This window comes from Primulina tabacum, chromosome 5 (assembly GCF_025594145.1).
Source record: "Primulina tabacum isolate GXHZ01 chromosome 5, ASM2559414v2, whole genome shotgun sequence".
NCBI lineage: Eukaryota > Viridiplantae > Streptophyta > Magnoliopsida > Lamiales > Gesneriaceae > Primulina > Primulina tabacum.
In genome coordinates this window covers 8,563,983-8,588,084 of record NC_134554.1, presented here as the reverse complement: position 1 = coordinate 8,588,084, position 24,102 = coordinate 8,563,983, and the positions used below count along the sequence as shown (strand labels likewise).

The window sequence follows — 24,102 nt, the reverse complement described above, 5'->3', positions numbered from 1 at the left end:
TTTAGTCTAACTTGTATTCTCATAATCTAACCTCTATCTTTGAGCGATTCTCTTAGCCACGAATTTGCTTTATAACTTTTAACTTAATTTTCAATATTATATTATATGATAAATTCTCGTGTACAGATCTACTTCTTACAATTTTCAGTTCTTTGGTAGATAAAGAATATACCAAATACAATTGTCATGCAAATGAATATCTCAATTCCTTCTAATATTGCTTTCTCCTATTTTGAATTTTGAAATACTTCATGGATATTTTTAGGTATTATTAATTTGCAGAAAAACTTTGTTAAGAAATTGAGATAAGATATCAGGCTAAAGATCCAATTTTAACAAATTGTTCTCAACTAAAAATAAATATAATTTGTAGAACTTTTAAGATCTTTAATAAAAAAAAATTGTAAAAACATTTTAATAAAAATATTTTGTAAGTATTTGGCTTACGAAGCAAAATGTATTATTTATCCAACAAAATCAACACGTTTCTATATCCAACCAGCCACTGCATCCGCACGGAGAACGCTTCAGCTATGCTCGAAATCTGTCGCCTCTCTTTTCCATTGAGGAATCTCTCCTTCCCAATTTCCAACTCCGAATACCCGTTTCCATATGCCGAAAGACCCTTCAAGTTTCTGAAGTTCATTCAAATAAGAAGTGAAAAGAAAGCCAAAAGGACTGGAAGGTTGAGGTACCCATCTGAGAAAAAGAAGCCAAGGCCACAGCAACAGTATCAAACGGATGTTAAAGGAAAACTTGAAGGAATTTGGAGGATTTCAAAGCTTGCAATTTCGGTTCATGAAGACCCCGGAAAGGACCACTGGGGGGTTTCTGAGGCACTGCTTCAAGAGATTGCCAAAGTTCTTGAATTCCCGGTATAAATATTGGAACCTAAAATGTAGTTATTGAAGTTGAAGTTTTTTGTGAATATTATGTAGTTGTGTCAAGAATGAGGTCGTATCCAGTTTTAACTTTTATCGGTTAAAAATTACTGCCATGGTTGGAGGACCACTGGGTTTCAAATTTGATAACATTTGTATATTTCACACGCATAAGTTTGCGCTGAGAAAGTACATTGAGTTGCCACCCAGCAAATTTCTGGGTAGTCCTTGCTTATGTGTTCAAAGTTGGAGAACATGCGTTGTTAAAGTTTTTGCTCAGAAAACTTTTGCAAAACTTTATACTTGTTTATTTAAATGCAGTAAAGATTAGATGGTTATTTGATTTTCATATCTTTCAGGTTGCTTCAATGTTGCCAGCAGAGGCATTCACGGTGATTAGAAAATCATTTGATGCGAGGAAGGTGTGTAAAGCAGGATAGGGAGATTTTTTGGTTTTCATCTGTGCATTATCTCTGTCCTTTTTTTTTTTTTGTTTCTGTTGTGCTTGGTATGGAAGCTTACTTTTAAGTAGTTATAAAGTACGTGTTAGGATCCGTGACAAAATGGCAACTGTATACAGAGGATGAACTGATCGTTTCAAAACTTTGGTTGATTTGAAAAGAATTTTTTCCAAGTTATTGCCTCTTCTGGGCACGCAGTCTTAGTGGCTTTGGTTCTTGAATCGGTAAAATTGTGGAACTAATTCTCTAAGAAGTAATTTGTTTGTGTAAAAAAGTTTTGATCAAAACATGCAATTTTATTTGCGTACTGCAAAGCAATAAGGTACATAGAACTGTAAGGAAAAGCAAGAGTATGTACAAGGTTGAAGGCTAAGCCTTGAATGCTTAAATGAGACAGCTGAAATTTGTAAGTTCTATGTAAATTTCAATTATAAAAACCTTCACTATCTATAGACTTGAATTGGAGGAATTCTTTGATGTTCAAAAATCTGCTGGGGATAATTTTATTCATCACCCAACTTTCTATGGTATGGCTTGAGCTTGTTGTGTTGGTAGGGGAATTATTCGCCCTTTTTGCACTTTAAATATCGCATTAATTTTATCCAAAAATTTAAATATTATTTTTCGAGTATTTTGGATCAAATCTCTGTGCTGGATCTTTTGTTTTCTGATATTTGTATAGTTTGGCGGGGGAGATTGCACTGTCTTTGCCGTGCAACTGCTCTTGCTGTTTTGTATTAACACCGAATAATTTCTTTGTTGGATAACTTATTGTCTAAGTTGTCAGACTTTCTCTTTTTTCATCAGTTCTAAATTTCAGGTGTGAACCAAACTGAGCTTGCTTTGAGCAGCTTCATCTTAGATATTCTCAATACAAGTACTCCGTATTACAAATTTGAAACAAATCAAGAACAAGGGCATCACAGTTCTATCACAATCTAGATCATACAAAAGACATGCAAAAATTGATTGAACTTTTAAGAGCAAAAAATAAACTATTTCCTCCTTTTTATAACTTTCTTTGTCTGGTCATTTTGGGACCAACTGTATGTTGATGGGATGATGAGCAAGGTCATTTTCATCATGTTCCTTTAGTTTACTAGAAACATTTGCTCATATGCTTGTTTTTTGAATAACCTCAGTTGCAGAAGGAGCCAAAGTTTGTGTACACAGTGCATATGGATGTTAATAAACTCCTTAGCTTGGAACCTCGTACCTGGGAGTTCATTTCTGAATTGGAACAAAAAATTGGCCATCTGGAGTTTTTGCATGATGACAGTGTTTTTGGTGATTTAATGAGCACAATAGTCAACAGCAAAAAGGTGAATGAAGCTGCATCTTCTACAGGAGTAGTTCACAGAGACCACGTAATGGGAGCTAAAAAACAAACTATAACTGAAAAACCCAAAGTAGTAATTGTTGGTAGTGGTCCCTCAGGCTTGTTTGCTGCTCTTGTACTTGGTGAACTTGGTGCGGATGTTACACTTGTTGAAAGAGGGCAAGCTGTAGAGCAAAGAGGTCGTGATATTGGGGCTTTGGTGGTCCGTAGAAAGTTACAACTGGAAAGCAATTTTTGCTTCGGGGAGGTCATCTCTTGATCTTATTCAAGGTTTTTCCAGTATCTATGTTTTATTATTATCGTGCAGCAAGCTTCAGAGTATGTAAATGAAACTTACCTTATTGAATTTTATGTTAAATGCTAGAAACAAACAAGAAGATGGTGAAATAAATAATAATATGTTTAAATAATGATTTGGTGTTTAAATAAAATATGTTTCTATGTTAGATGTAACTTTAAGGTTCCATTTTTCAAGAGAATCTGTTTCTCAATTCTCAGTTATCATTTGTCTGTGAAAGTCACTGCGGGATTTTCGAAAATTAGGATAAACTTGTGATTAGGATGGTGGTTATATGCACCTCTCAGTTACTGGGTCATCCCATGATTTGTGGGAACAAGACAGTTCCTTCTCCTATTGTCAGTTTTCTTGACTAAAGTGAGCTAATGTTTCGTCATGCTCCTTGTCCTGTATATTGACTATTTAATTCTAACAATGGTGAAGTGGAAAATAAGATTTATTCTATTTATTCTTTATCTATGTTGTATTCTAATTTTAAATACAGATGCATAAAAAGCTTCATTTACTATTGTACGTTTTCATTTTTGCTATCTTCAGTTCTTATTCATTACCATAATTTCTATATTCCCTCCTTTTGTTGCTGATGTTCGTTTATTAAAAGACTTATGGGTGACAGGGTGGTGCAGGTACTTGGAGTGACGGAAAGTTAGTAACAAGAATTGGAAGAAATAACAGTAGTGTTATCATGGTCAGTGTTCTTCTCTCACGGCATCATCTGATACCTTTTCCTGTACATATTTTGACACTTTCTGCTGTTAATTGATGGCCTTTTTTTAAAATCTCTTTTACATCTTTAGGTTCTGAAGACATTGGTTCATTTTGGAGCTCCATATAGTATATTGGTTGATGGGAAACCTCATCTGGGAACTGACAGATTGATTCCCCTTCTTCGAGGCTTTCGTTTATATCTGCAGAAATTGGGTGTGAGTCCATTATAGGATGTGCTAACTTAACTAGATCATGTTGTTTTTTTAGTTTCTACCAATGTATGTTAATCGTCTTGTTCATCTTTTTTGTTCTTTTAAATCGATATGCTTAGGTGACTATTAGATTTGGGACAAGAGTAGATGATCTGCTGGTGAAAGATGGATGTGTGGTAGGTGTTAAAATGTCTGATTCAAGAGAAGGCACATCCTGTTGCGAGGAGTTAGGATGTGATGCGGTTGTTCTTGCAGTTGGGCATTCTGCACGTGACACTTATCAAATGCTTCTTTCACACAATGTTGACGTGGTTCCGAAAGAATTTTCTGTGAGCTTTTGCATTTTGGTCATTGAGCAACTATACTGTGATATTTTTTTTATTGGTCTGTTTAATTAGTTGAACATCTGAACTAAATCGCTGTAGTTATATATCTGATATGGAACGTGGAGTTAACAAATAAAAAAACACTCCAATGTTTCTTATGCTTTCTATGCGGAGCAGATGTTTTTTAACGGAGTGAATAAAAAGCTGTGCTTCATCATTATAAAAGTAATTGGTTTATTATCTTATACTTTCAACTGCTGTAGTTTTGCCATTAGAGTGCTCTGTTGGACTTGCACTGCAAAATAATGACTCAATCGAGTGTCACAGTTGACGTACCATTGCTACATATATTTAAATATATTGTAATTTTTCTTACTTTTTTTTTAACTTAATAGGTTGGCCTGCGGATAGAACACCCTCAAGAATTGATAGATGATATTCAGGTATTCTTTTAACTCAACAGGTTGGCCTTGTTCAATTACTGTTGGGCATTTACTCAAATATCCATCCTTTTAGAGGACATTTTAAATCAATTAACTGCTGCTTCCCAGTTTTAGTCCTTGGATATACATTTCCAACTGCTTTAATAAATTTGGATGCTATTTCAATAATATTTATTTACTCAGTTACAAAAACAGGAGAAAGAAAGAGAAGAAGACTAATCATGAATCTCCCATTGCAATTTTGAATAAATAAGACTCTTAACTTTTGCTTGCTCAATAACATAATTGGTGCGAAGTCAGAAACTTGAGCCATTTGCTTATGGTAAATTGAAGATAGTCCTGTGCATGCCTCAGTGTGCACTAGAACTAGTTTCATGCTCTGCTCTAAACGCGGAAACAGTTGGATCGAATTTAATATTAAAAATTGTAAACTCAAGTTCAAGCTCGGTTTGAAACTCGAAATTTTGAAAGTATAGATATGATACATCGAGCTTGCTTGAAATACCAATTGAATTCAAACTTGGCTCAATATAGTCAACCCCAAATTCGGGCTCTTTCAAACTATGCGAGGAATTCTAAACCAATGTATCCAAAGTTTTATTTTCCATACCCAGTAGTAATGCTGAATTGCAATCAATTATGGTGATTACTCTGTTTAATAGAACGCAATAACACTTGATTAATAACGAAATGCATGAGGATTTTTTACAAATTGGTTTCTTGTTTTTCTCACTTAAAATTACAAACGAAATTTACTGACATCAAGATATACTTCCACGGACACTGAGGAAAATAAGTGGCTCACTAAATCATTTTAACATCTTGTTAAAGACACAATGATATACTTGCATGATGTTACAGTACCGTGTTAAAAAGATTTTGTTCTCTGAATTGTTTTCTTGGAGAAGCCATAGCACAAGTCTTGGTGGATGTTGAGTGAAGTGATTATTTCCTATTCCTATGAAATATCTTTGAAAGATATTTTGTACAGGTAAGATAGTTTGTCTACATTTAGAGTAGATAGTTCTTAGTAAGGTGCAGGAATCTATCTGGCGTATGAAAATTATAGAATAGAAAAATATATTATTGTCGCAAAAATCTTATTTACGTCATCGAGGGGTCCGTGAGTAGAGGAGGGATACAGTCTTCAATAATTTACAAATTGAGGTTCATCAAAGTTCTCTAGTTGTAGCAGGATAATCGGGTTAATTATGCATTTTGTGCCTATTGATTGGGGTAAAAACTATTTTGGCCCCTTTTGTTTGTGATATGCTAAAGAGGTCCTTCAGCTTATGATATTTGGACACGGTTGGTCCCTGATGTTGATTCATCTTTATAACCTTCCAAACAATAGGGGCAAAAAATTGTAATCATCATGTTCACAGAAATGCCTTGTTTGGGGAAAAATCTGGAGACATGCATTTCACATGCTCTCTTTCGTTAATTATTGACGAACAATTATTGGTATGAACAAAAAATGATCAAACTCTGTAAGTTTAGGATTCTTTTGGCATATAGCAGATAAAAGGGACTAAATTAGTCAAAGCAGCCAAATAATTGGGATGGAAAAAAAATTATCCCGAAAGTAATGATTACGTTGGGAATTTTGGGGAAAGAAATTGGAAAATAAATTGTACGTTTGGTTTTATTTGGAACAATAGAGTTATTTCTATAAATTTTGAATCATGTCAGAAATTGTGAAATAAAATTATTGTAAGTTAGTGTATTTTCTGTTAGATTGTGATATGATACTAGAGTATTTTTGGAAAATGATAAACATTTATTTAAAAGTAATGATTATGTTGGGAGAAATGAAAAAGATGAAAAACATATGTTGTGGAAGGAGAATAAATATGAATAATAGTGTTTGTTTTTATTTTGGGAGAAGGGAAACATTTCTAGAAAACAAAGACAAGCCCTGAATGTTTAATGTTTACAGAATCTTGTAATCACTCTTCTATAAAATTATCAAAAATTTCATTAGAATTTACCTTGCACTTCAGTTTCTGGTGCTCAGTTATCCAAATCTTAATTGTTTTCTAGGTTTTTCCCCTGCTAACACTACTCTGGTTCTGACCAAGTGTTTATGCTATACTTGTTTTGGGTGCTTTTGCAGTTTTTCCATTGTTCTTGAATGGTACAGCAAGTGAATCTGAATTGTATTTTTTCAATATTCAGTATTCTGGATTGGCTGGTGAGGTTCAGAGAGGACGAGGGAAAGTACCTGTGGCAGATTACCAGGTTGCAGAGTATGTCACTCCAAAAGAAAGGAATACAGCCTCAAATTTTGATGCAACAGGTCGCAGTTGTTACTCCTTTTGCATGTGTCCAGGTGGCCAGGTCGAATCCTCTAACATCATTATTTATTTAGCTACCTACAGTTCCATCGGTTCATTGTAATTTCTGTTATGAGAAAATTATCATTCTAAAACAAGAGTTTAGCATTGGAAGAAGTAGAGGCTACATATGACAATTCACTTGTTTTTCTTTTAGATTTTGTGCTGCGGACCACGTGAAACAACATCACAAAAAAATGTAACTAAATTATTACCTACCACTAAATAAATTAACTCAATATATGAGTAAGAAAAAAAATGTAGATCCAATATTATCCTTACATTTGTTTGAAAAAAGTTATTATGCACACATATGGACAAACATATATTAATATGTGCATTTTGGTGCAGTCTGAATTATAAACTACCAGACCTATGTGTTCAATTAAACAAACCCAAGATCAACAATCAAACATTAAATCCACCAGATGCAATGCAGTCCAGGTTGGGCCAATTGGTTGGAGTGATCCATCGGTTTATTTAACACTCCTAGCTTTACCCAAAATCAAACAAGCACTTTCCCATGTTACTTACCTAATCAAGTAGTCTATAAAAGTTGCTCACCGATGATTATAAAGAAGCTTTTATACTTGATGAATGTAGCCTTCTTCAAAGTTCAGCCTTATCATACCAAAACTGATATTGAAGGGGAGATCATAAATACAAGAATGCTGTTTTTCAGAAAATGAGAACCAAATCCTCAACCATCCATTTATTCTATCACAAATTCTGTCATCCTTTGAACTCTGAACTACAAATCAAGCCTATATTGTCGCTAGCCTACAACTTTACATGAGACACCCCTTCGAAATTTATGAAGTTCTTTCTTCATATGAAGTCATGAAATACTCCACAATTTGCTTCGTATTTTCTCCAAATAATATTAAATGTGTAAGCATCAAACACTCCTTGCTTTTTCTCTCCATCAGCTTGCTTAATCTTTGTGTGTATCAGTATCGTCCTATATTTTATTTCATCTATTTCTATAGCTTCACAATTTCATCGGGCATCCAAAAGTTATCCACTGATCCCAAGCATTTGCTGCATGGATTATCAATGTGGACTATGTCGTGTTCATTCAATGATCACTCCGATGGAAATATCTATTTCTGAATTTGTGTATTCCTCTATTTTGAAGCCTTGATTTCTTGCCACTTCAATGGATTTATATTGCACATGTCATGCAGGTGGTTCTCACCTCTACAGATCCATCAGAAATTTGCATCAATGGAATGTCATTTTCTCGGCGTTCCTCTAGGTGGGCAAATGCAGCACTTGTAGTGACCGTGTCCTCAAAGGATTTGGAAGCTTTAAATTTCCATGGTCCTCTAGCTGGTGTTCAATTTCAGGTAACTTTGGTATTGCATATGTTAGCTTATATTCACCTGTGTTTTAAGTTTCTTGAACAATTTTATCTTTAATCTCATTCTCTATTTGTAAATTTTATCTGGTGCTAAGTTTGCAAGTCTTCCGAATATGTCATCACACTAGATCCTGTTAAGATCACCAAAGTTTTTGTTAGCCAAATTGCTAATAACAAAAATTATTGAAGCAAGAGAACGAAAACAATCTCGTAAAGACAAAACAATAAACGAAAATGAGCATACTATTTAAAGTATGAATATCATGTATCAAAAAACAATAAGAAAACAGTAACCCAAACCGAGGCATGTGCGAAATACAGTTTTCTTAAAACAGATTTGTCCCCTCCGATAGTGCTTCGAGGATCTGGACGAACAACTGTTTCTCAGGATACAATGGCAAAACCTTGCAACAACTTAGCATGAAGTAACTACACCAGTAAACTGAAAACGTACCTTCACTTTATCACCGAAATTTAACGGAGGCCAAATGGAAAGCTAACAATATGAAATGCTAGAGAATGCTTGAAAGAGATCTTGCCTTTTGATTTTATTATACACTTCCACATTCATGAGTCATAACTTTCATTCATACTCTAAATTTGATTCAAATTTCCAACAGTTTTGCCTTTTGATTTTATTAGCAGCTCAAGTACTGTTCTTTGTTTTCGCAACCATCTCATTTTGTTTGTGAACTGGTTTAAACCATTGTACATGCACTATTTTAGAGAATGTTAGAGCGAAAAGCAGCTGTGATGGGTGGTGGTAATTTTTTGGTTCCTGTGCAAAAGGTGACCAATTTCCTGGACCATCGATTATCAGGTGGAACAATTTGTTTTCTCCTTGCTTTCTATTTTTCATTTCCTGCAGCTATAACTTTCTTCTCGAGGACTATACTGAACTTTGTTTACTTTGCAGGCACATTGTTGCCACCATCTAGCTATCGTTTGGGTGTGAAGCCGGCATGTCTTCATGAATTATTTCCTATTGAAATTACCGAAGCTTTGCAGAATGCAATTCTAATGTTCGACAAAGAGGTTTTGATTGATCACCTTTATTGCATATTTTTTATCTTCATTTTGAACCACTTTTCAATTTTCATCAAACTCTAAGATATAACTATTAATATCGTCAAAAAAAGATATAACTATTAATATTTTAAAACTATTTTGGAGCTTGCAGTTGCCAGGATTTGTCTCAGACAATGCGCTTCTTCATGGAGTCGAGGTATTGCTAATGCAGTTATAGTTTTTTGTTCGTGTCGCATCATAAAATAGGTTATGATCTGAGTTTCTTGTTGCCGCAGACTAGAACTAGCTCTCCCATTCAGATAACTCGAAAAAGTGATACTTTGGAGAGCACATCATTAAAAGGGATGTATCCTATCGGAGAAGGAGCTGGATTTGCTGGTGGAATAGTGAGTGCTGCAGTTGATGGGATGCATGCCGGTTTTGCCATAGCGAAAAATCTTGGTCTCTACACTGATGATATAGAGTCCATTATGGGAAAGGCCCCGAAACCAGGATTTGTCAAATACTGAAGTCATTCTTCGCTCCCGTTTCCTGAATTCTGTCAACTTTTTCTCTTGTTGCTCATGAGCTGATAAATTACTTGTCACATCTACCCTAATCAACCTTTGATGGTTGAATAGCTTTGAGTCGCAGTAGATTTTTAAAAAACGTGTTAAAAGGGTACCATAAACATAATAAGCTAACCATAATTATTTTCTAACAATTTATGCCTCCATTCGAGCAATATATTAATCGTTCAACCCCGTCTTTTTTCTAGTTTATTCGATTGTGTGCTGCTAACAGTTTGATGATATTCAGGATCACAGAGACGGAAATGGAGTGCATCGATGTTGGTCAGGTATGCGGCTTTGTTTCGTCGAACAGACAATAATATTCTATCTCCGAGAGGAATGAAATAGGCAAGTAAATAACAGCCTTGGGTGAATCAATCGCGCGGTCTGTTGGGCTGCTACGAGTGAAAACTTAGTTGAATAAAAGGATGTAGGATCTGATGTATTAATGGTTATTTCAGTTTGTTGTGACATATAAGGATGAAAGAACGGTTGTTTTTATAACTTCTTTTTTATATGTTAACAAGTTACTTTTATTTTTATAACGTTAAGAGCTTATTAGTTATATGATTTTATTCTAAAATTAAACGGTTAATAGTCAGTCTGGATAAATTTACTTTATACAAATTCAAAATTTTAATGTATTATAAAATCTTTTATTGTTATTAATAAAATATATATATATATCATAGTATAAGAATAATACAGACGGTTAGATATATTTTTATACATGAAAATAGATTCAAAATATTATCACCAACGTAACAATTTTGGACCATGGTAGGACATCCAGTTTATTTACTAAATTGTACGTACTGTCTAAAAATAATTACCATGTTTATATTTTCCAAAATAATTACGAAATAACTATACAATTTCATAAAAGTGGCATTTCTACGGTTTTTTTTTAAAAAAAAATTAAAAGAGTAGCTTATACAAAGAATTTATTGTACGTAGACGCACAAATTTCCCAAAAGCGATAGTATATATTATTTGAGACACATTGATTTTGAAAAATGAAAATGTCTCCCTTCATTATCAATTCTTTTGGTTAGGTTAGATATAAATTTATGCTGTTTTTATTTTTCTTTCCTTCAAAAAAAAAAAAAAAAAACACAAGAACGAGTTTAAAAGACAAGAATCATGAGCAGTTTAAATTATAAGTTAAAGACAAAGACAAGTATCATTGTAAATGATTTTGTCGCAAAAGATTCAAACCCTACACGAAATTATCATATATCCTAATACATATATTTGTCCTCAAAAAGCACTAAACCCACCAAGCTAACAAGTAGTTCATCAACAACCAAAAAAAAAAATCAAGAATTTAACCAATAAACCCTGCAAATTAAAGTATCATAATTTATTGGCCATAAACTATAAACTTTAAAAGAAAATGGCACTAAATGGAATTTTTAAAAAATTAGATCGATTGCCTTTTCATCTTTACAGCTTTGTTATTATTGGCAGGAAAAAAAATCCCAATAAAACCAAGTAAAGAACATGCCAAGGCATGAAGGAATGATCTTGTTGGGTGTTATTTGGCACATAAATTTGCCCATCAATTGGCCTATTTGCCCACCACATAAATATCCATCTTCTCCATTAAATATTCACACTTTACTCAACCTTTTATTTATTTAGGTCATATGATCGATCCAGTCGTGAAAATAATCCAATCATTCCAATAATAGAAAATAAATCATGGCTGTGATTAAATGATGTGTCATGGCTGTGATTAAATGATGTGTCTGAAAATCGTAAAAATATGGTCAAATATGAAAGGCACGGTAATTATCTTGAGTAGGTTTCTTGCGAGACGGTCTCACGAATCTTTATCTGTGAGACGGATCAACCATACCAATATTCAATTAGCATAAAAAGTAATACTTTTTCATAGATGACCAAAATAAAAAATATGTCTCACAAAATACGACCCGTGAGAGCGTCTCACACAAGTTTTTGTCAATTATCTTTGCAGGTAAAATAATTAGCTGAAATATAAATAGAGATAATGTTTATTTTTTGTGCTAATATTTCTATTTATCATCTTTTTCTAATATATATGCTACCGAATATGATTATTTATGTATTTATGGTTTGTGAAATAAACAAATAAATAAAACAACCCCTCCCGAAAATTAAAATAAAATAAACATAGGTATGAAATGCCGTTTTCCAGTTTATTCTCGAAGCTTAAATATCAATCGTGCTGTTTTTGACATATTCAAGTCAACTTATAATTTACAACTTTGCTACTATCATTCTTTGATATTCAAATAAACTATTGAAAGACAACTATAATTTAATTTTTCTGTTTTCAATACTTTTCAAATAATAATTAATTTGCTTTACAATGTCTTTGGCAAGCCAACAAGAGATTAAATCATCATATTTGGACTAATATAGATTTTAAAATATTTAAATTGCTCAATTATTATCAAGTTATATTTTTTGATAAAACGAGAAATATGTTGGAGTATAATAATCGTCATTATTGGGAGAATGATGTAATCTTAATGTATGAAATGCTATACGGTTTAAAAGATTTAGGTTGCACAATTATCACCACTATAATTTTTGGTAAATCGACAAAGATTCGTTCTTACATTGATATTTCAGTTGATGTCACGAGTTCGATTCTTATTACTTTACAATTTAAAATATTTGAGTTGCATAAACGAGAAGAGCCGATTCTACAAAACATTATATATTTAGTCAGTTGTTACACAAATTTCATAATTTTTTTTATGAAACTCTTAATTTTAACATAATTATAAAATTTTCATCATACAAAAAAAATTAACTTAGTTGTTTCAATTAAATATATAATAAACAATAATGTGGCGCGAACACGACCGCCGTCTCCACGATCGCTCTCTCAAAACGTGCCGCAGCAGAAACTCTCGTTTTGAATTTTTCTCCTTGCAATTTATTTTCGTATTATGATATAATTTGTTTAATCCGTTTGTATCTATTTATTTATAATATATTGAGAAAAACTTGGGTTGATTTATGGTTAACGAAATTTTCGAACTTTCTGATCACTGATCTTCGTCGCCGGAAAATTCAGGTACGTTCATCATATATGCTATTATAATGTTTTTGGTTTAATTTTCATGAAAATTTGGGATTTTATAAGAATATAATTGATTTTCTCGGCGTGCAGCACTGGTTTGAATTCGGATCGTTGCGTATGATGTACTTTGGATTGTTGACTTATAATTTTTTCCGAGTAGAAATGTGAGAAAATTCTGTTGGAATATTAAACTCCGCTTACAGGCTTGCAGGATTTCGAAGAATCTGAATAAATCTTACGTAATTCAACGACTTCGATTATGATAATGAATGCTATTTATTTTTATTATTAAGTTTGTGAATGTTATTTTACGAAGATTATACTTGAAAGCTACAGATGCTTGAAAAGCTCGGTGAAAAATAAAGAGAGATGAAGGCAGATAATCAGTACATGGAATCGTTAACGCAAAAAAATTTCTGCCTTTATTCCCCGACATTTTATGTATATAACAGAACATATTTTTTCACCTAATGATGCTTGATTCATATTTATTAGTGGCTAATAGTGATTAAATTATTAATCTTTTTTTGTTGGTATATGTAATAATGGTACACTAAGTTAGTTCATGGGGAAGGACAATGAGCTCTAATTGCACGTGGCCTTCTTGTCTGGGTTTCTGGGTATCTGTAGTTAATCTGAACCGTTTTTCCACTCGGCTTGTTTTTAATATTTCCTGAACATTTATTTTGATTTAACTATTGCTTCTCTGGAATTCAATTTTTCTTTAATGTAATTATGAAAAAGTAAGACGTATTCACGCAATTAATCTGGCAATGCTGTTGACAGAGTGGTTAAAGGTATCATTTTCACTGAATTCCTTTCAGGAAAAGTTGGTTGTGGGAAGGACGAACGCACAGAGGGGCAGAGAACTCTATTATTAAATGTGAGTTTCTTTACTGAATGTGTGCGTGTTGCGTGTGTAGTTGTTGTAAACGCAGTTCCAATTCAACCAACCATGGCATTCCCGTGAGGGGGGGACAAAAGGCTGGGGAGTGGGGACCATGAACAAAGGGAAATAAAATATAAATGGTAAGAGTGAAAGAAAGAGAGGGCTTTCTTATCCTACCTACACCCTCCCATTTTCTATACTACTTTTCTGCCCCCATTCTTCTCCCACTCTTCCACAATTCACCGAGGGATGGCTAAAGTTACTGTATTTTCTCCTTATATTGTGATTTTTACTTCCCCCCCTTTTTTCATTTCATTTGGTATCCTCTCAACACTGTTGCTTTGGTATGGGATCTGTCTGGATTTGGGCCATATTGGATGGTTCTAAAAGCTTTGTTGATTGAAATTTTCTAGTTCAGCTTCATTGAGATCTGGGTGTCTGTAAAGATATATTCTTTTGTGCATCTTTTCCTTTTTATCATTCCTGATTCCTTTCTTTTCTAATTTTCCCTTGTGGTGGCAGATTTTCAGTGTGGGGAAGGAGATACTATATTGCGATTGGTGCAAGTAAGAATAGATTAACTAGCTTAAGTGAGCCTATTGAAAATATGTTTACAGTGGTAAATAGTGCGTGAAACGGGACATCAATGTGGTGCATTTATGGATGTATGTGAATCAGAAGCACTGCAGACACAATCTACAACAGAGACATCGAGACCACCACCAGTTCCTTCTGATAACAAGAATGAAACCACCCATCTCTCTCGAACCAGAGAAGTTAGTTCTAGGTATAGGTCACCTATACTCTCTGCAGCCAATGGACCAAAACGCTGCCCTTCACCTAATGCCAGTAGAACATCACCAACCTCAACTGTATTGGCACCAAAAAGAGCTATTTCAGCTGAAAGAAAACGCCCCTCTAGACCATCATCACCACCCAGTCCAACTCCATCAACACCAATGCAGGATACATCTGCAGAAATGCTATTGGCGTCAAAAAAAGTAGTGGGCAGTAGATTGCCAGAGTCTTTATGGCCATCTACAATGCGGAGTCTCAGTGTTTCTTTTCAATCCGATACAATATCTGTTCCTACTAGCAGGAAAGAAAAGCCAGTATCTCATACTCTCACCGATCGTACTCTGAGACCATCATCTAATATAACTCGTAAACAAGCTGAAACAACACCTGCTTCAAGAAAGCCCGCACCGGAGAGGAAGAGCAGTCCAATGAAAGGAAAGAATTATGATAAATCTGAGAACTCTAAACCCGTTGATACCCTACATACTCGCTTAGTCGATCAGCATAAATGGCCAAGCAGAATCGGTGGAAAAGTGTCTTCCGGCACTTTGAATAGAAGCATTGATCTGACGGATAGAATTAACAGAAATTCATCTTTACCCCATTCAGGCACGGGTTTGACTTCCCTTCGGAGGTTATCTTTGGATGGGGCAAGCAAACCTTTACAAAAATCTTCCAGTGATTTGTTAATGCTATTATGCAGTGATGATAGTGGAAATAGATGTTCAATTGATGCCAGTTCCCTGAGTAAACAAAAGTTCGGCTCTTCAAGCTTATCAGATAGAACACTATTGTTGAATTCAGCAACAAAAGTTCAGTCTGTGACAAATCCTAGATCACGCCCTCCATCCCTCTCGTCCTCTTTTAGAGGGGTCAGTCCATCTAGAACTAAGGGTACCAATCCTTCTAGGGCACCAAGTCCTTCTCAGGCTAGACCATCCAGCCCATCCAGACAACCTCAGAGTTCTGCTTCTGTTCTTAGTTTCATGGTCGATGTTAAGAAAGGAAAGAAAGCTGCAAATCACATTGAAGATGTTCATCAGTTGCGCTTGTTATATAACAGACACTTGCAATGGCGATACGCAAACGCCCGAACTGATGCTGCATTGCATTCTCAAAAAGTAAAAGCAGAGGTTTGAGACTATCAACTGAAATTTTAGCGTGCCTTTTAACTGTTTCAAATACATTGAATATCTTATTTTGATATTTTCTAATATCCATTTTAAGTTAAATTTTTTATTCTTCTCTTTATGTGCAATTGCTGACGTGGTGGTTGTGACATTATATGCACAAGATTTCTCATCTCCTGTATTGTGACATTATATGAGCAAGATTTCTTATCTCCTGTGTTGTGACATTTTATGTGCAAGATTTATTATCTCCTGTGTTGTGACATTTTATGTGCAAGATTTATTATCACCTCATAAGAATATTTTATTGCTAATTCCTTTTCTCTTAGATATTTAGCTATAAATCTGAAATTTATGAGCTAAAGTAAATTGTGATGGCGGATGTGTCGTTTTCTTCTTCTTCTTTAAATCAAACACATCTTTATCCATTTATATGCGCATGAGTTGATTTGATGATTCAGGATATGCTGTATAGTGTGTGGAGGACAACTGTAGATATGCTAGACTCGGTAGTAGCGAAAAGGATTGATCTCCAGCAGCTGAGCCTCCAGTTGAAGATTTACTCAGTTTTGAACAATAATGTAATCAATCTCTAATTCTTAAGATGCTTGACTGACATACAAGTTAACCTATTCTGCTTTACCGGACAATTTCTTAATCAATGTGGTTTACTTTCAAATGCCACTTGCTCTTTATGGATTAGTTTCTAGAAGCACAATATATATACCTCAAGCTTTATCTGGAAAATCATATTGAGTTAAAAATACGACAAATTTCTTTGAGCAGGATAATTTATTTTTGACAGGGATGGAAGGACGAGAAAAATTAATTTGGGACATGTGACTTCAACCGTCTGTACTGTAGTGAAATTGCTATTTGGTGACATCTTTGGGCTTTTTTCAAGCATAATATCAATTCTAATGACTGTTGTATGTTTGTTAGTTTCAAAGCATCTCATGCATCATTCAACTACGGATTTCCTTTGGGCTAATCGGAATTCAAGTAACTCGATTTTATGGAATATACTGATATCTGTGCCAAAATTCCTACTGTAAAGTCATGGTTCCAAGGGAATGCTGTACTGTCTCATTTTTAATCAAGTTTACATCAATAAATTCTTTCAAATGGTTATTGTTCACCTGACCTCGTGGAATATGGTAGATTATGAGATTACGCAAAACTATCTTTTTTCGTTTGGGTCACATGATGTTATTACATAGAACTATTGTCTGACAGAGACGAGTTTCATTGATAAGAAATATCTCATGAATGGATGCAGGTGAGAAATTTCCAATAATGATGGATTGTAAAGTTTGTGAAATGAGATTGTCAGTTATTTCAGTGGCTGCAACAGCTGATCATGCAGATAATCACAAGCTTATCCTTAACATAGGCCTATGATAAATGCATACACGATCATATTATATATTGTCAGCATGTTAATACACGCCTCTGTTCACATTAACCAGCAAATGTTTTCAATTGATCGTATTTTTTAATTGTGGTATTCCTACAATATGCTGATATATGCATACAGCTGCATTTTGTTTGGCCTCATGACCAGTATTTGTAGCACACTGTCCGCTTCTAAGTTCACTAACTCAAATTCAACTCTCAGCTGACTGGTCTTAATGAGTGGGCTTCAGTTGAAAGAGATCATACTAATTCATTAACCTCAGCCATCCAAGATCTGCAGTCTTGCACCAACCGCATTCCAGTAACTGGAGGAGCAAAGGTATCCAGCTGACTAGTCCTTGATGCTAAATTTAATGACGGCAAACTTTAATTAATCAGATATTTTCTAGGGAGATATTGAGACCGTCAAAGCAGCTGTATGCTCAGCTGTGGACGTAATGCAGGCGATGGGATCTTCATTAAGTTCCGTACTTCCAAAGGTCCGAGAAATCTGCTTTTGTATCCATCACATTCTACCGTTTGCTAACACGAGTAGGAGAATGTTATTGCATGATATTCCTTTAGCTTACTCCGCAAAACTAATTGGTTGGTGTATCATAAGTTGAATTTATGACAACAAACAGTGAAATTCAAGCTTGTATCTTCTATAAGAGGGTGCATTTTCTAGATGGGAAACTGAGGGACCTTATCAGGAATGATATATCAATTAATTTGAGTTGCGTTAAGCTAATATAATGAAGCTACCGACTTTAGAAGCATAGCGAGCTGGATAGGGATAGGAAATTCTTTGCCTTGCAGATTATTACACACTTCTCTCTTTTGGCTTGAACGCCAGTGGTTCTGTGACAAAATGTTTTAACACATGGTCTACCTAAATATTAAAAGAGTTGAAACTTTAGAAGAAAGTGTTTCAACATTGTAACCTTAAGTTATTTATGCACAATAATATTGACACAACAATTTCCTCAATGTCTTTAATTTTGGGGCATATATTCCTTATGTCATCTAACACCTTGTTATTAAATACCATACTAGGGTTATGAATGAAACAACACATAACTTAGTTGTTTAAATGTTACAGTCACCCCTGAACATAAATGTGGTCAGGTTTTTGGTAAAGAGAGCATTAGCATTTTTTTGTAGAATTGTTTTTCTAGCTGGTTAAGTGGAGGTTGAGAAGATGAGAATTCGATCACCTGGTTGGCGTACCCTATTACTTTTATGTTACTATTTGTTTTCACCAGTGTTTTTTTGCCTCATAATTTTTCTATTAATTGAGAGTATTATTGTTTTCATTGGCTTCTGGGATATGTATTATTTTGATCTCTTGCGTTTTCGACGAATAGAAGTGAAAGTGTTGTTGAGTCCTTGCCTCCCAGTTTACACACATTTGTATGCTCTTAACATAAATTTGATTTTTAGTTGATTATATCTATTATAACTTTCATTGCACTTATGTGGGGCATATTCAAAATCAGCAACCTTTAAGACTTCAATTGCATGTAGGTGGAGGGGATGAATCACTTGGTTTCTGAACTCGCTGATATAGCAGCACAAGAAAGAGCTTTGCTTGATGAATATGAATCGCTTATGGGCTCTTCCGCTGCATTTCAGGTGAGGACAAATAAACTTTTGTTAAGTATCAAATTTTGTTTTGTTCTTTTGCCATTCCTCTTATTGGCTTCATTGCGAGTGTGTGTGACAAGACTGAAGAGTACTAATGGTGACTCGTGGGAAGTTTGGAGTGCCATGTGATAATTGTTCTGAAGTTGATTTTTCTTCCTTGTTAGCAGCTCAGAGCTTCTCTCTGATGTTAGATAAAATGTTAGAAAGCTTATGTTTCTCATTTTTTCAACTGTTGAGGTTGAATTTCATCCTTTGAGCTCACTTCCGGCTGAGCAATCGTGTGCCAGTTTCCCACTATTAATTTTATGCAATAAGAATATTACGGATAATGATAAGAAATCTCAGATGTTCACCAAACAGACAACTATGAAAGGCTTTGTCCCATCTTCCTATAATGTTTATATTTGTGATGCACTTCCATAATTTTTGCACTAATTGATGAGCCTGACTGTGCCTGGGCAGGTAGAAGAGCACAGCCTTAGGACTCATATACTGCAGATGAAACAGAAGCTATGAGAAATGGTGCACCGGTGTTTTTTTTGGTATCAAGAATCAGGATCAGATCTTGTGGGGAAAAGCTCCCCGTCAAATGGAAAAATATCAAATTTTATGTGAGTTCTACATAATTTTAATGTAGGAATCTGAAGAAATACTAATCTACCCCGCTCGTCAAAGTTCTTGAAACATCCTCGATTTAGATCATTCAAAATTTTGAAGAAAACACTGATGATACTCGTTAAAATTCTTGGTACCTTTCACATTCGAGAAAACTTCAAGTTCTCGGACTCTTCCAGCGGATCAAGATCATTCAAGAATTTTTCCGAACAAGATTCTAACAATTTCAGCTGTCCCCTGGATGACTAGCACGGATGAGATACAAATTGATGAGCAAGTTATTTTACTTGCTTGCCTTCTAATGATATTGCAGTTTCGGCTTTGCCACTAGGCCCGATTCGACTACAATGACCGCTACTTCGTGTGTATAGCTGATATGTTCGTTTTATTCATTATTTTTTTTGTTATTGTTAGTTTTTATTAGGTTTGGTTAGGTGATCTTTTCTTGTTTCTTTTATCCACAGTCTCAAGCTTCTATTATTTCCTCTTCATTTATTTATTTTGTAAAACTAATCTCAATGGAAATGTAAAAGAAAGCGTTGACTCATAGTCAACATCCTTGTCTTGGTTAAGGCACGGACAATTTTCTTGTTTTCCAGGTTATGGTCGTTCATTCTTTAGGTATGAATTTTGGCTCAGGTCTTTCTCCTATGACATAGGAGAAAAAAATTGTGGGCATCTCGATGTACATGTTAACGAGACTCTACGCGCAGAGTATTATCTTCACGTAGATCCAATGGTCAAAATACGTCGCGCTGACTTGACATCAACGATATATTGATTAGCATCGACCTCACGTTCATGTATATAGTGCACATTAGCACTTCCAATTAAAAATGATAAAATTTCCAAAATTTGAAAAATACATTCTGGAAGACAAAATAAGTAATTGCATAGAGACATATACATTACCAAAATTACAATTTTCTATTTAAAAATAAAATATATTCTTCTGCTTCAATACATAAATAATTACACTAACCAATTAATATAATTACCCTAAATTATGGTAAATCTTACCAAATATTAGTTATCCCGTTTCAAAATATTCAAATTATTACATAAAAACAACTATACTAAGTATATGACTTGTAACTAATACGAAGATCTTAAATTTGAGACGGATTCTGAATTTCGAGACCCAATTATAACAATTCCTCCCCAACTAAAATTTTTTACACCAATGCTTGCAAAATATACTAACACATACATTAAAAAAATTTGAAGATGTAATAACTAATTTCGGTACGCCATAATTTTCACAAAATACTCTTCCCACACCACCCAAATCGAATGGAAAAAACAATCACAACATAATTACTTATTTTAATAAAAAAAATAATATAGAAAATTACAATTCATATAAAAATTCAATAAAATTGCTCACCCACACCTGCAAAAACATCAGAACAACCTGTATAATTTACACTCTAATTTGTCATGTCCATGAAATAAAAAAATTTTATACGATATATTTACATTATGATAAAAAATATAACATAAACATTCCATTTATTTTCTAAAAAAATATGATAACGACCATTAATTTATGTTTTATTTAGATCAAAATATAAAATTTGGACGAGTTTTCGAATTCTAGATATAAAAATATAACTCGTGGTCACACGTATGAATGAATGCAGCCAGGTGTCGTGGATACCTTCTACCAATTCGACATCTCAGCAATCATCGATACGTCATCGTTTCATTCCAACTCCGTCTACCGCCACAACTCCTGATTTCCCAATAAACTCCTCCTTTCATGCCACTGTACTTCACTATACTCTCAATCTTCTCAGGGGCACTTTTGGAACGGAAACAATTCCACTGTCCTCCAGAATTCTCCACCTCCTTCAAGTTTATCTCTACTGCTTTCTTCTATCCAAATATAAACACGTGTATATATGTGTGTGTATATATATATATGCATATCAGATTCTCTGCGTGCACTCATAGTTAAAAGTTTCTTGGATTCGCTCTTCATTAAGTGAAGCACTTTTAAGTCTCTGTGTTCTTGTAGTTTAGTAATGGCTGCTAAGGATAATAAAGCGATTGGCATAGACCTCGGCACAACTTACAGTTGTGTGGGAGTATGGGTAAACGACCGCGTGGAAATCATCCCAAACGATCAAGGCAACAGGACGACACCTTCCTACGTCGCTTTCACAGACACCGAGCGGCTGATCGGCGACGCGGCCAAGAATCAGGTGGCCATGAACCCGCACAACACTGTTTTCGACGCTAAGCGTCTCATCGGACGTCGAGTCAGCGACCCGTCGGTGCAGAACGATATGAAGCTCTGGCCTTTTAAGGTGATTGCAGGGCCTGGGGAGAAGCCCGTGATTCTTGTTGCGTATAAGGGGGAGGAGAAGAAATTTTCTGCCGAGGAGATTTCGTCTATGGTGCTGATAAAGATGAAGGAGACCGCGGAATCCTTCCTGGGGTATCAGATAAAGAACGCGGTCGTCACTGTTCCCGCGTATTTCAATGATTCTCAAAGGCAGGCGACGAAGGATGCTGGGTCGATAGCAGGTCTGAATGTGCTGAGGATCATCAATGAGCCTACGGCTGCTGCTATAGCGTACGGTTTGGACAAGAAGGCGTCGAGGGTGGGCGAGCAGAATATACTTGTTTTTGATCTGGGAGGCGGGACTTTTGATGTTTCTTTGTTGACTATTGAGGAAGGGATCTTTGAGGTGAAAGCTACTGCGGGGGACACTCATTTGGGAGGGGAGGATTTTGATAACAGGCTAGTGAATCATTTTGTTGCGGAGTTTAGGAGGAAGAATAAGAAGGATATTAGTGGAAATGCAAGGGCGTTGAGAAGATTGAGGACTGCGTGCGAGAGGGCGAAGAGGACTTTATCTTCGACTACACAGACAACAATCGAGGTCGATTCTTTGTTCGAAGGAATTGATTTTTATGCGACGATTACGAGGGCGAGGTTCGAGGAATTGTGTATGGATATGTTCTTGAAGTGTATGGAACCTGTGGAGAAGTGTTTGAGGGATGCCAAGATTGATAAGTCTCAAGTTCATGAGGTTGTGTTGGTGGGTGGATCGACTAGGATTCCGAAAGTTCAGCAACTGTTGCAGGATTTCTTCAATGGGAAGGAGCTTTGCAAGAGTATTAATCCCGACGAGGCGGTGGCATATGGGGCGGCCGTACAGGCTGCGATATTGACCGGAGAAGGCGATGAGAAGGTTCAAGAACTGTTGCTGCTTGATGTGGCGCCGTTGAGCCTCGGACTTGAAACTGCTGGTGGGGTGATGACTGTTTTGATCCCAAGAAACACCACAATTCCCACCAAGAAAGAGCAGATTTTCTCGACTTATTCGGATAATCAACCCGGTGTTCTGATCCAAGTGTATGAAGGTGAAAGGGCAAGGACTAGAGACAACAATCTTCTTGGAAAATTCGAGCTAACCGGCATCCCTCCGGCGCCTAGAGGTGTCCCACAGATCAATGTGACATTCGACATCGATGCCAATGGTATACTAAATGTGACAGCAGAGGATAAAACAGCGGGCGTGAAGAACAAGATCACGATCACGAATGACAAGGGTAGGCTGAGTAAGGAGGATATAGAGAAAATGGTGCAGGATGCAGAGCGGTACAAGGCGGAGGACGAGGACGTGAAGAAGAAAGTCGAGGCCAAGAACTCGCTCGAGAATTATGCCTATAACATGAGAAACACGGTGAGGGACGAGAAGTTCGCGTCAAAATTGAGCTCCGGCGACAAGGATACGATCGAGAAGGCAGTGGAGGGGACGATAGAGTGGTTGGATGGGAATCAGTTGGCCGAGGTCGAAGAGCTCGAGCACAAGTTGAAGGAATTGGAGAATATTTGCAATCCCATCATTTCTAAGATGTATCAAGGCGGTGGGGATGTTCCCATGGATGAGGACATGCCGGGAGGTGGTGGTGCTGCCAGCTCGGGTGCCGCCGGACCGAAGATTGAAGAGGTAGATTGAGCTCTCCTTTGACATTGAAGATGGTTCTATGTTCCGAGTGATGGTTTCTTGTTATAGTTTTGTTGAGTTAGTTGAGATCGTGTTTCTTTTTGTATCTTGTGGTACGGTTGATGTAGTAAGTGGTAGTATTTGCGAATATGAGTGTGACACTAATTAAAGAAAGAATAATAATAGAAAATATTTGTCAAAATATAATGAAGAAATAAGTTTTGTACAATTTATGGTTGATCTGGTTTGTTAATTTTTTAAAATAATAATATGAAAGTCAAAAATTTGTGTAAGACATTTTTATAGTTTGTATTTTGTTGGACTGATATCTTATTTGCATCATCCATGAAAAATTATTATTTTTTATGCTAAGAATATTATTTTTTATTGTGAATATTGGTAGGGTTGACTAGTCTCATAGATAAATATTTGTGAACATTAATTGATTCACATTTGAGTTATCATTCAAACTTTTTCAAAAATGTCTATTTTCTGTTCAAAATCATAATCAAATATCATATATATGAGATTAAGAACACGTGTTATTTTTTTTATAGAATGTTCATATTCAAATGTTATATCGGTTAAAAATAGAAATTTACGGTAAAAAATAAAAATCTCGAGCATATTTTTATATTTA

The 24,102-nt window shown here is 35.2% G+C and overlaps 3 protein-coding genes across 11 annotated transcripts; all 3 read left to right on the top strand.

The window, feature by feature from the left end:
* The first annotated feature begins 469 nt into the window (after nt 1–469).
* Nucleotides 470–10,460, top strand: LOC142546203 (uncharacterized). 2 transcript variants are annotated; one of them, XM_075653790.1, is made up of 13 exons: nt 472–875; nt 1,241–1,303; nt 2,485–2,928; nt 3,596–3,667; nt 3,777–3,902; nt 4,019–4,228; nt 4,621–4,668; nt 6,847–7,008; nt 8,192–8,353; nt 9,094–9,187; nt 9,284–9,402; nt 9,548–9,592; nt 9,672–10,457. In XM_075653790.1, exons 1-13 carry the CDS (start codon nt 534–536, stop codon nt 9,903–9,905), a joined length of 2,121 nt encoding a protein of 706 aa, XP_075509905.1. In that variant the 5' UTR covers nt 472–533; the 3' UTR covers nt 9,906–10,457. The 2 variants fall into 2 exon arrangements, with proteins under 2 accessions (XP_075509906.1, XP_075509905.1); XM_075653791.1 differs by lacking the exon at nt 4,019–4,228 and having other exon boundaries at nt 470–875; nt 9,672–10,460.
* Nucleotides 10,461–12,824: 2,364 nt separating this feature from the next.
* On the top strand, nt 12,825–20,083 carry LOC142546202 (AUGMIN subunit 8-like). 8 transcript variants are annotated; one of them, XM_075653785.1, is made up of 9 exons: nt 12,825–13,020; nt 13,117–13,265; nt 13,851–13,909; nt 14,438–15,846; nt 16,305–16,424; nt 17,462–17,578; nt 17,649–17,738; nt 18,766–18,873; nt 19,348–20,083. In XM_075653785.1, the coding sequence occupies exons 4-9, from the start codon at nt 14,575–14,577 to the stop codon at nt 19,399–19,401; spliced, it is 1,761 nt and encodes a 586-aa protein (XP_075509900.1). In that variant the 5' UTR covers nt 12,825–13,020; nt 13,117–13,265; nt 13,851–13,909; nt 14,438–14,574; the 3' UTR covers nt 19,402–20,083. The 8 variants fall into 8 exon arrangements, with proteins under 8 accessions (XP_075509900.1, XP_075509899.1, XP_075509898.1 ...); XM_075653784.1 differs by lacking the exon at nt 13,117–13,265; XM_075653783.1 differs by lacking the exons at nt 12,825–13,020; nt 13,117–13,265 and having other exon boundaries at nt 13,301–13,909.
* Nucleotides 20,084–21,287: 1,204 nt separating this feature from the next.
* Nucleotides 21,288–23,691, top strand: LOC142546200 (heat shock 70 kDa protein). The gene has a single exon (XM_075653781.1). It carries the CDS (start codon nt 21,528–21,530, stop codon nt 23,472–23,474), a length of 1,947 nt encoding a protein of 648 aa, XP_075509896.1. The 5' UTR covers nt 21,288–21,527; the 3' UTR covers nt 23,475–23,691.
* Nucleotides 23,692–24,102: the final 411 nt, after the last annotated feature.

What these genes read in the sequence shown, in the direction of transcription:
- LOC142546202 (XM_075653784.1), top strand. Translation starts at nt 14,575, where the DNA reads ATGGATGTATGTGAATCAGAAGCACTGCAGACACAATCTACAACAGAG. An exon ending in CTCAAAAAGTAAAAGCAGAG is followed by an intron (nt 15,847 to 16,304) that starts GTTTGAGACTAT and finishes TTGATGATTCAG; the next exon opens with GATATGCTGTATAGTGTGTG. An exon ending in CAGTAACTGGAGGAGCAAAG is followed by an intron (nt 17,579 to 17,648) that starts GTATCCAGCTGA and finishes GATATTTTCTAG; the next exon opens with GGAGATATTGAGACCGTCAA.
- LOC142546203 (XM_075653790.1), top strand. Translation starts at nt 534, where the DNA reads ATGCTCGAAATCTGTCGCCTCTCTTTTCCATTGAGGAATCTCTCCTTC. An exon ending in CCAAAGTTCTTGAATTCCCG is followed by an intron (nt 876 to 1,240) that starts GTATAAATATTG and finishes CATATCTTTCAG; the next exon opens with GTTGCTTCAATGTTGCCAGC. An exon ending in ATAACAGTAGTGTTATCATG is followed by an intron (nt 3,668 to 3,776) that starts GTCAGTGTTCTT and finishes TTACATCTTTAG; the next exon opens with GTTCTGAAGACATTGGTTCA.
- LOC142546200 (XM_075653781.1), top strand. Translation starts at nt 21,528, where the DNA reads ATGGCTGCTAAGGATAATAAAGCGATTGGCATAGACCTCGGCACAACT.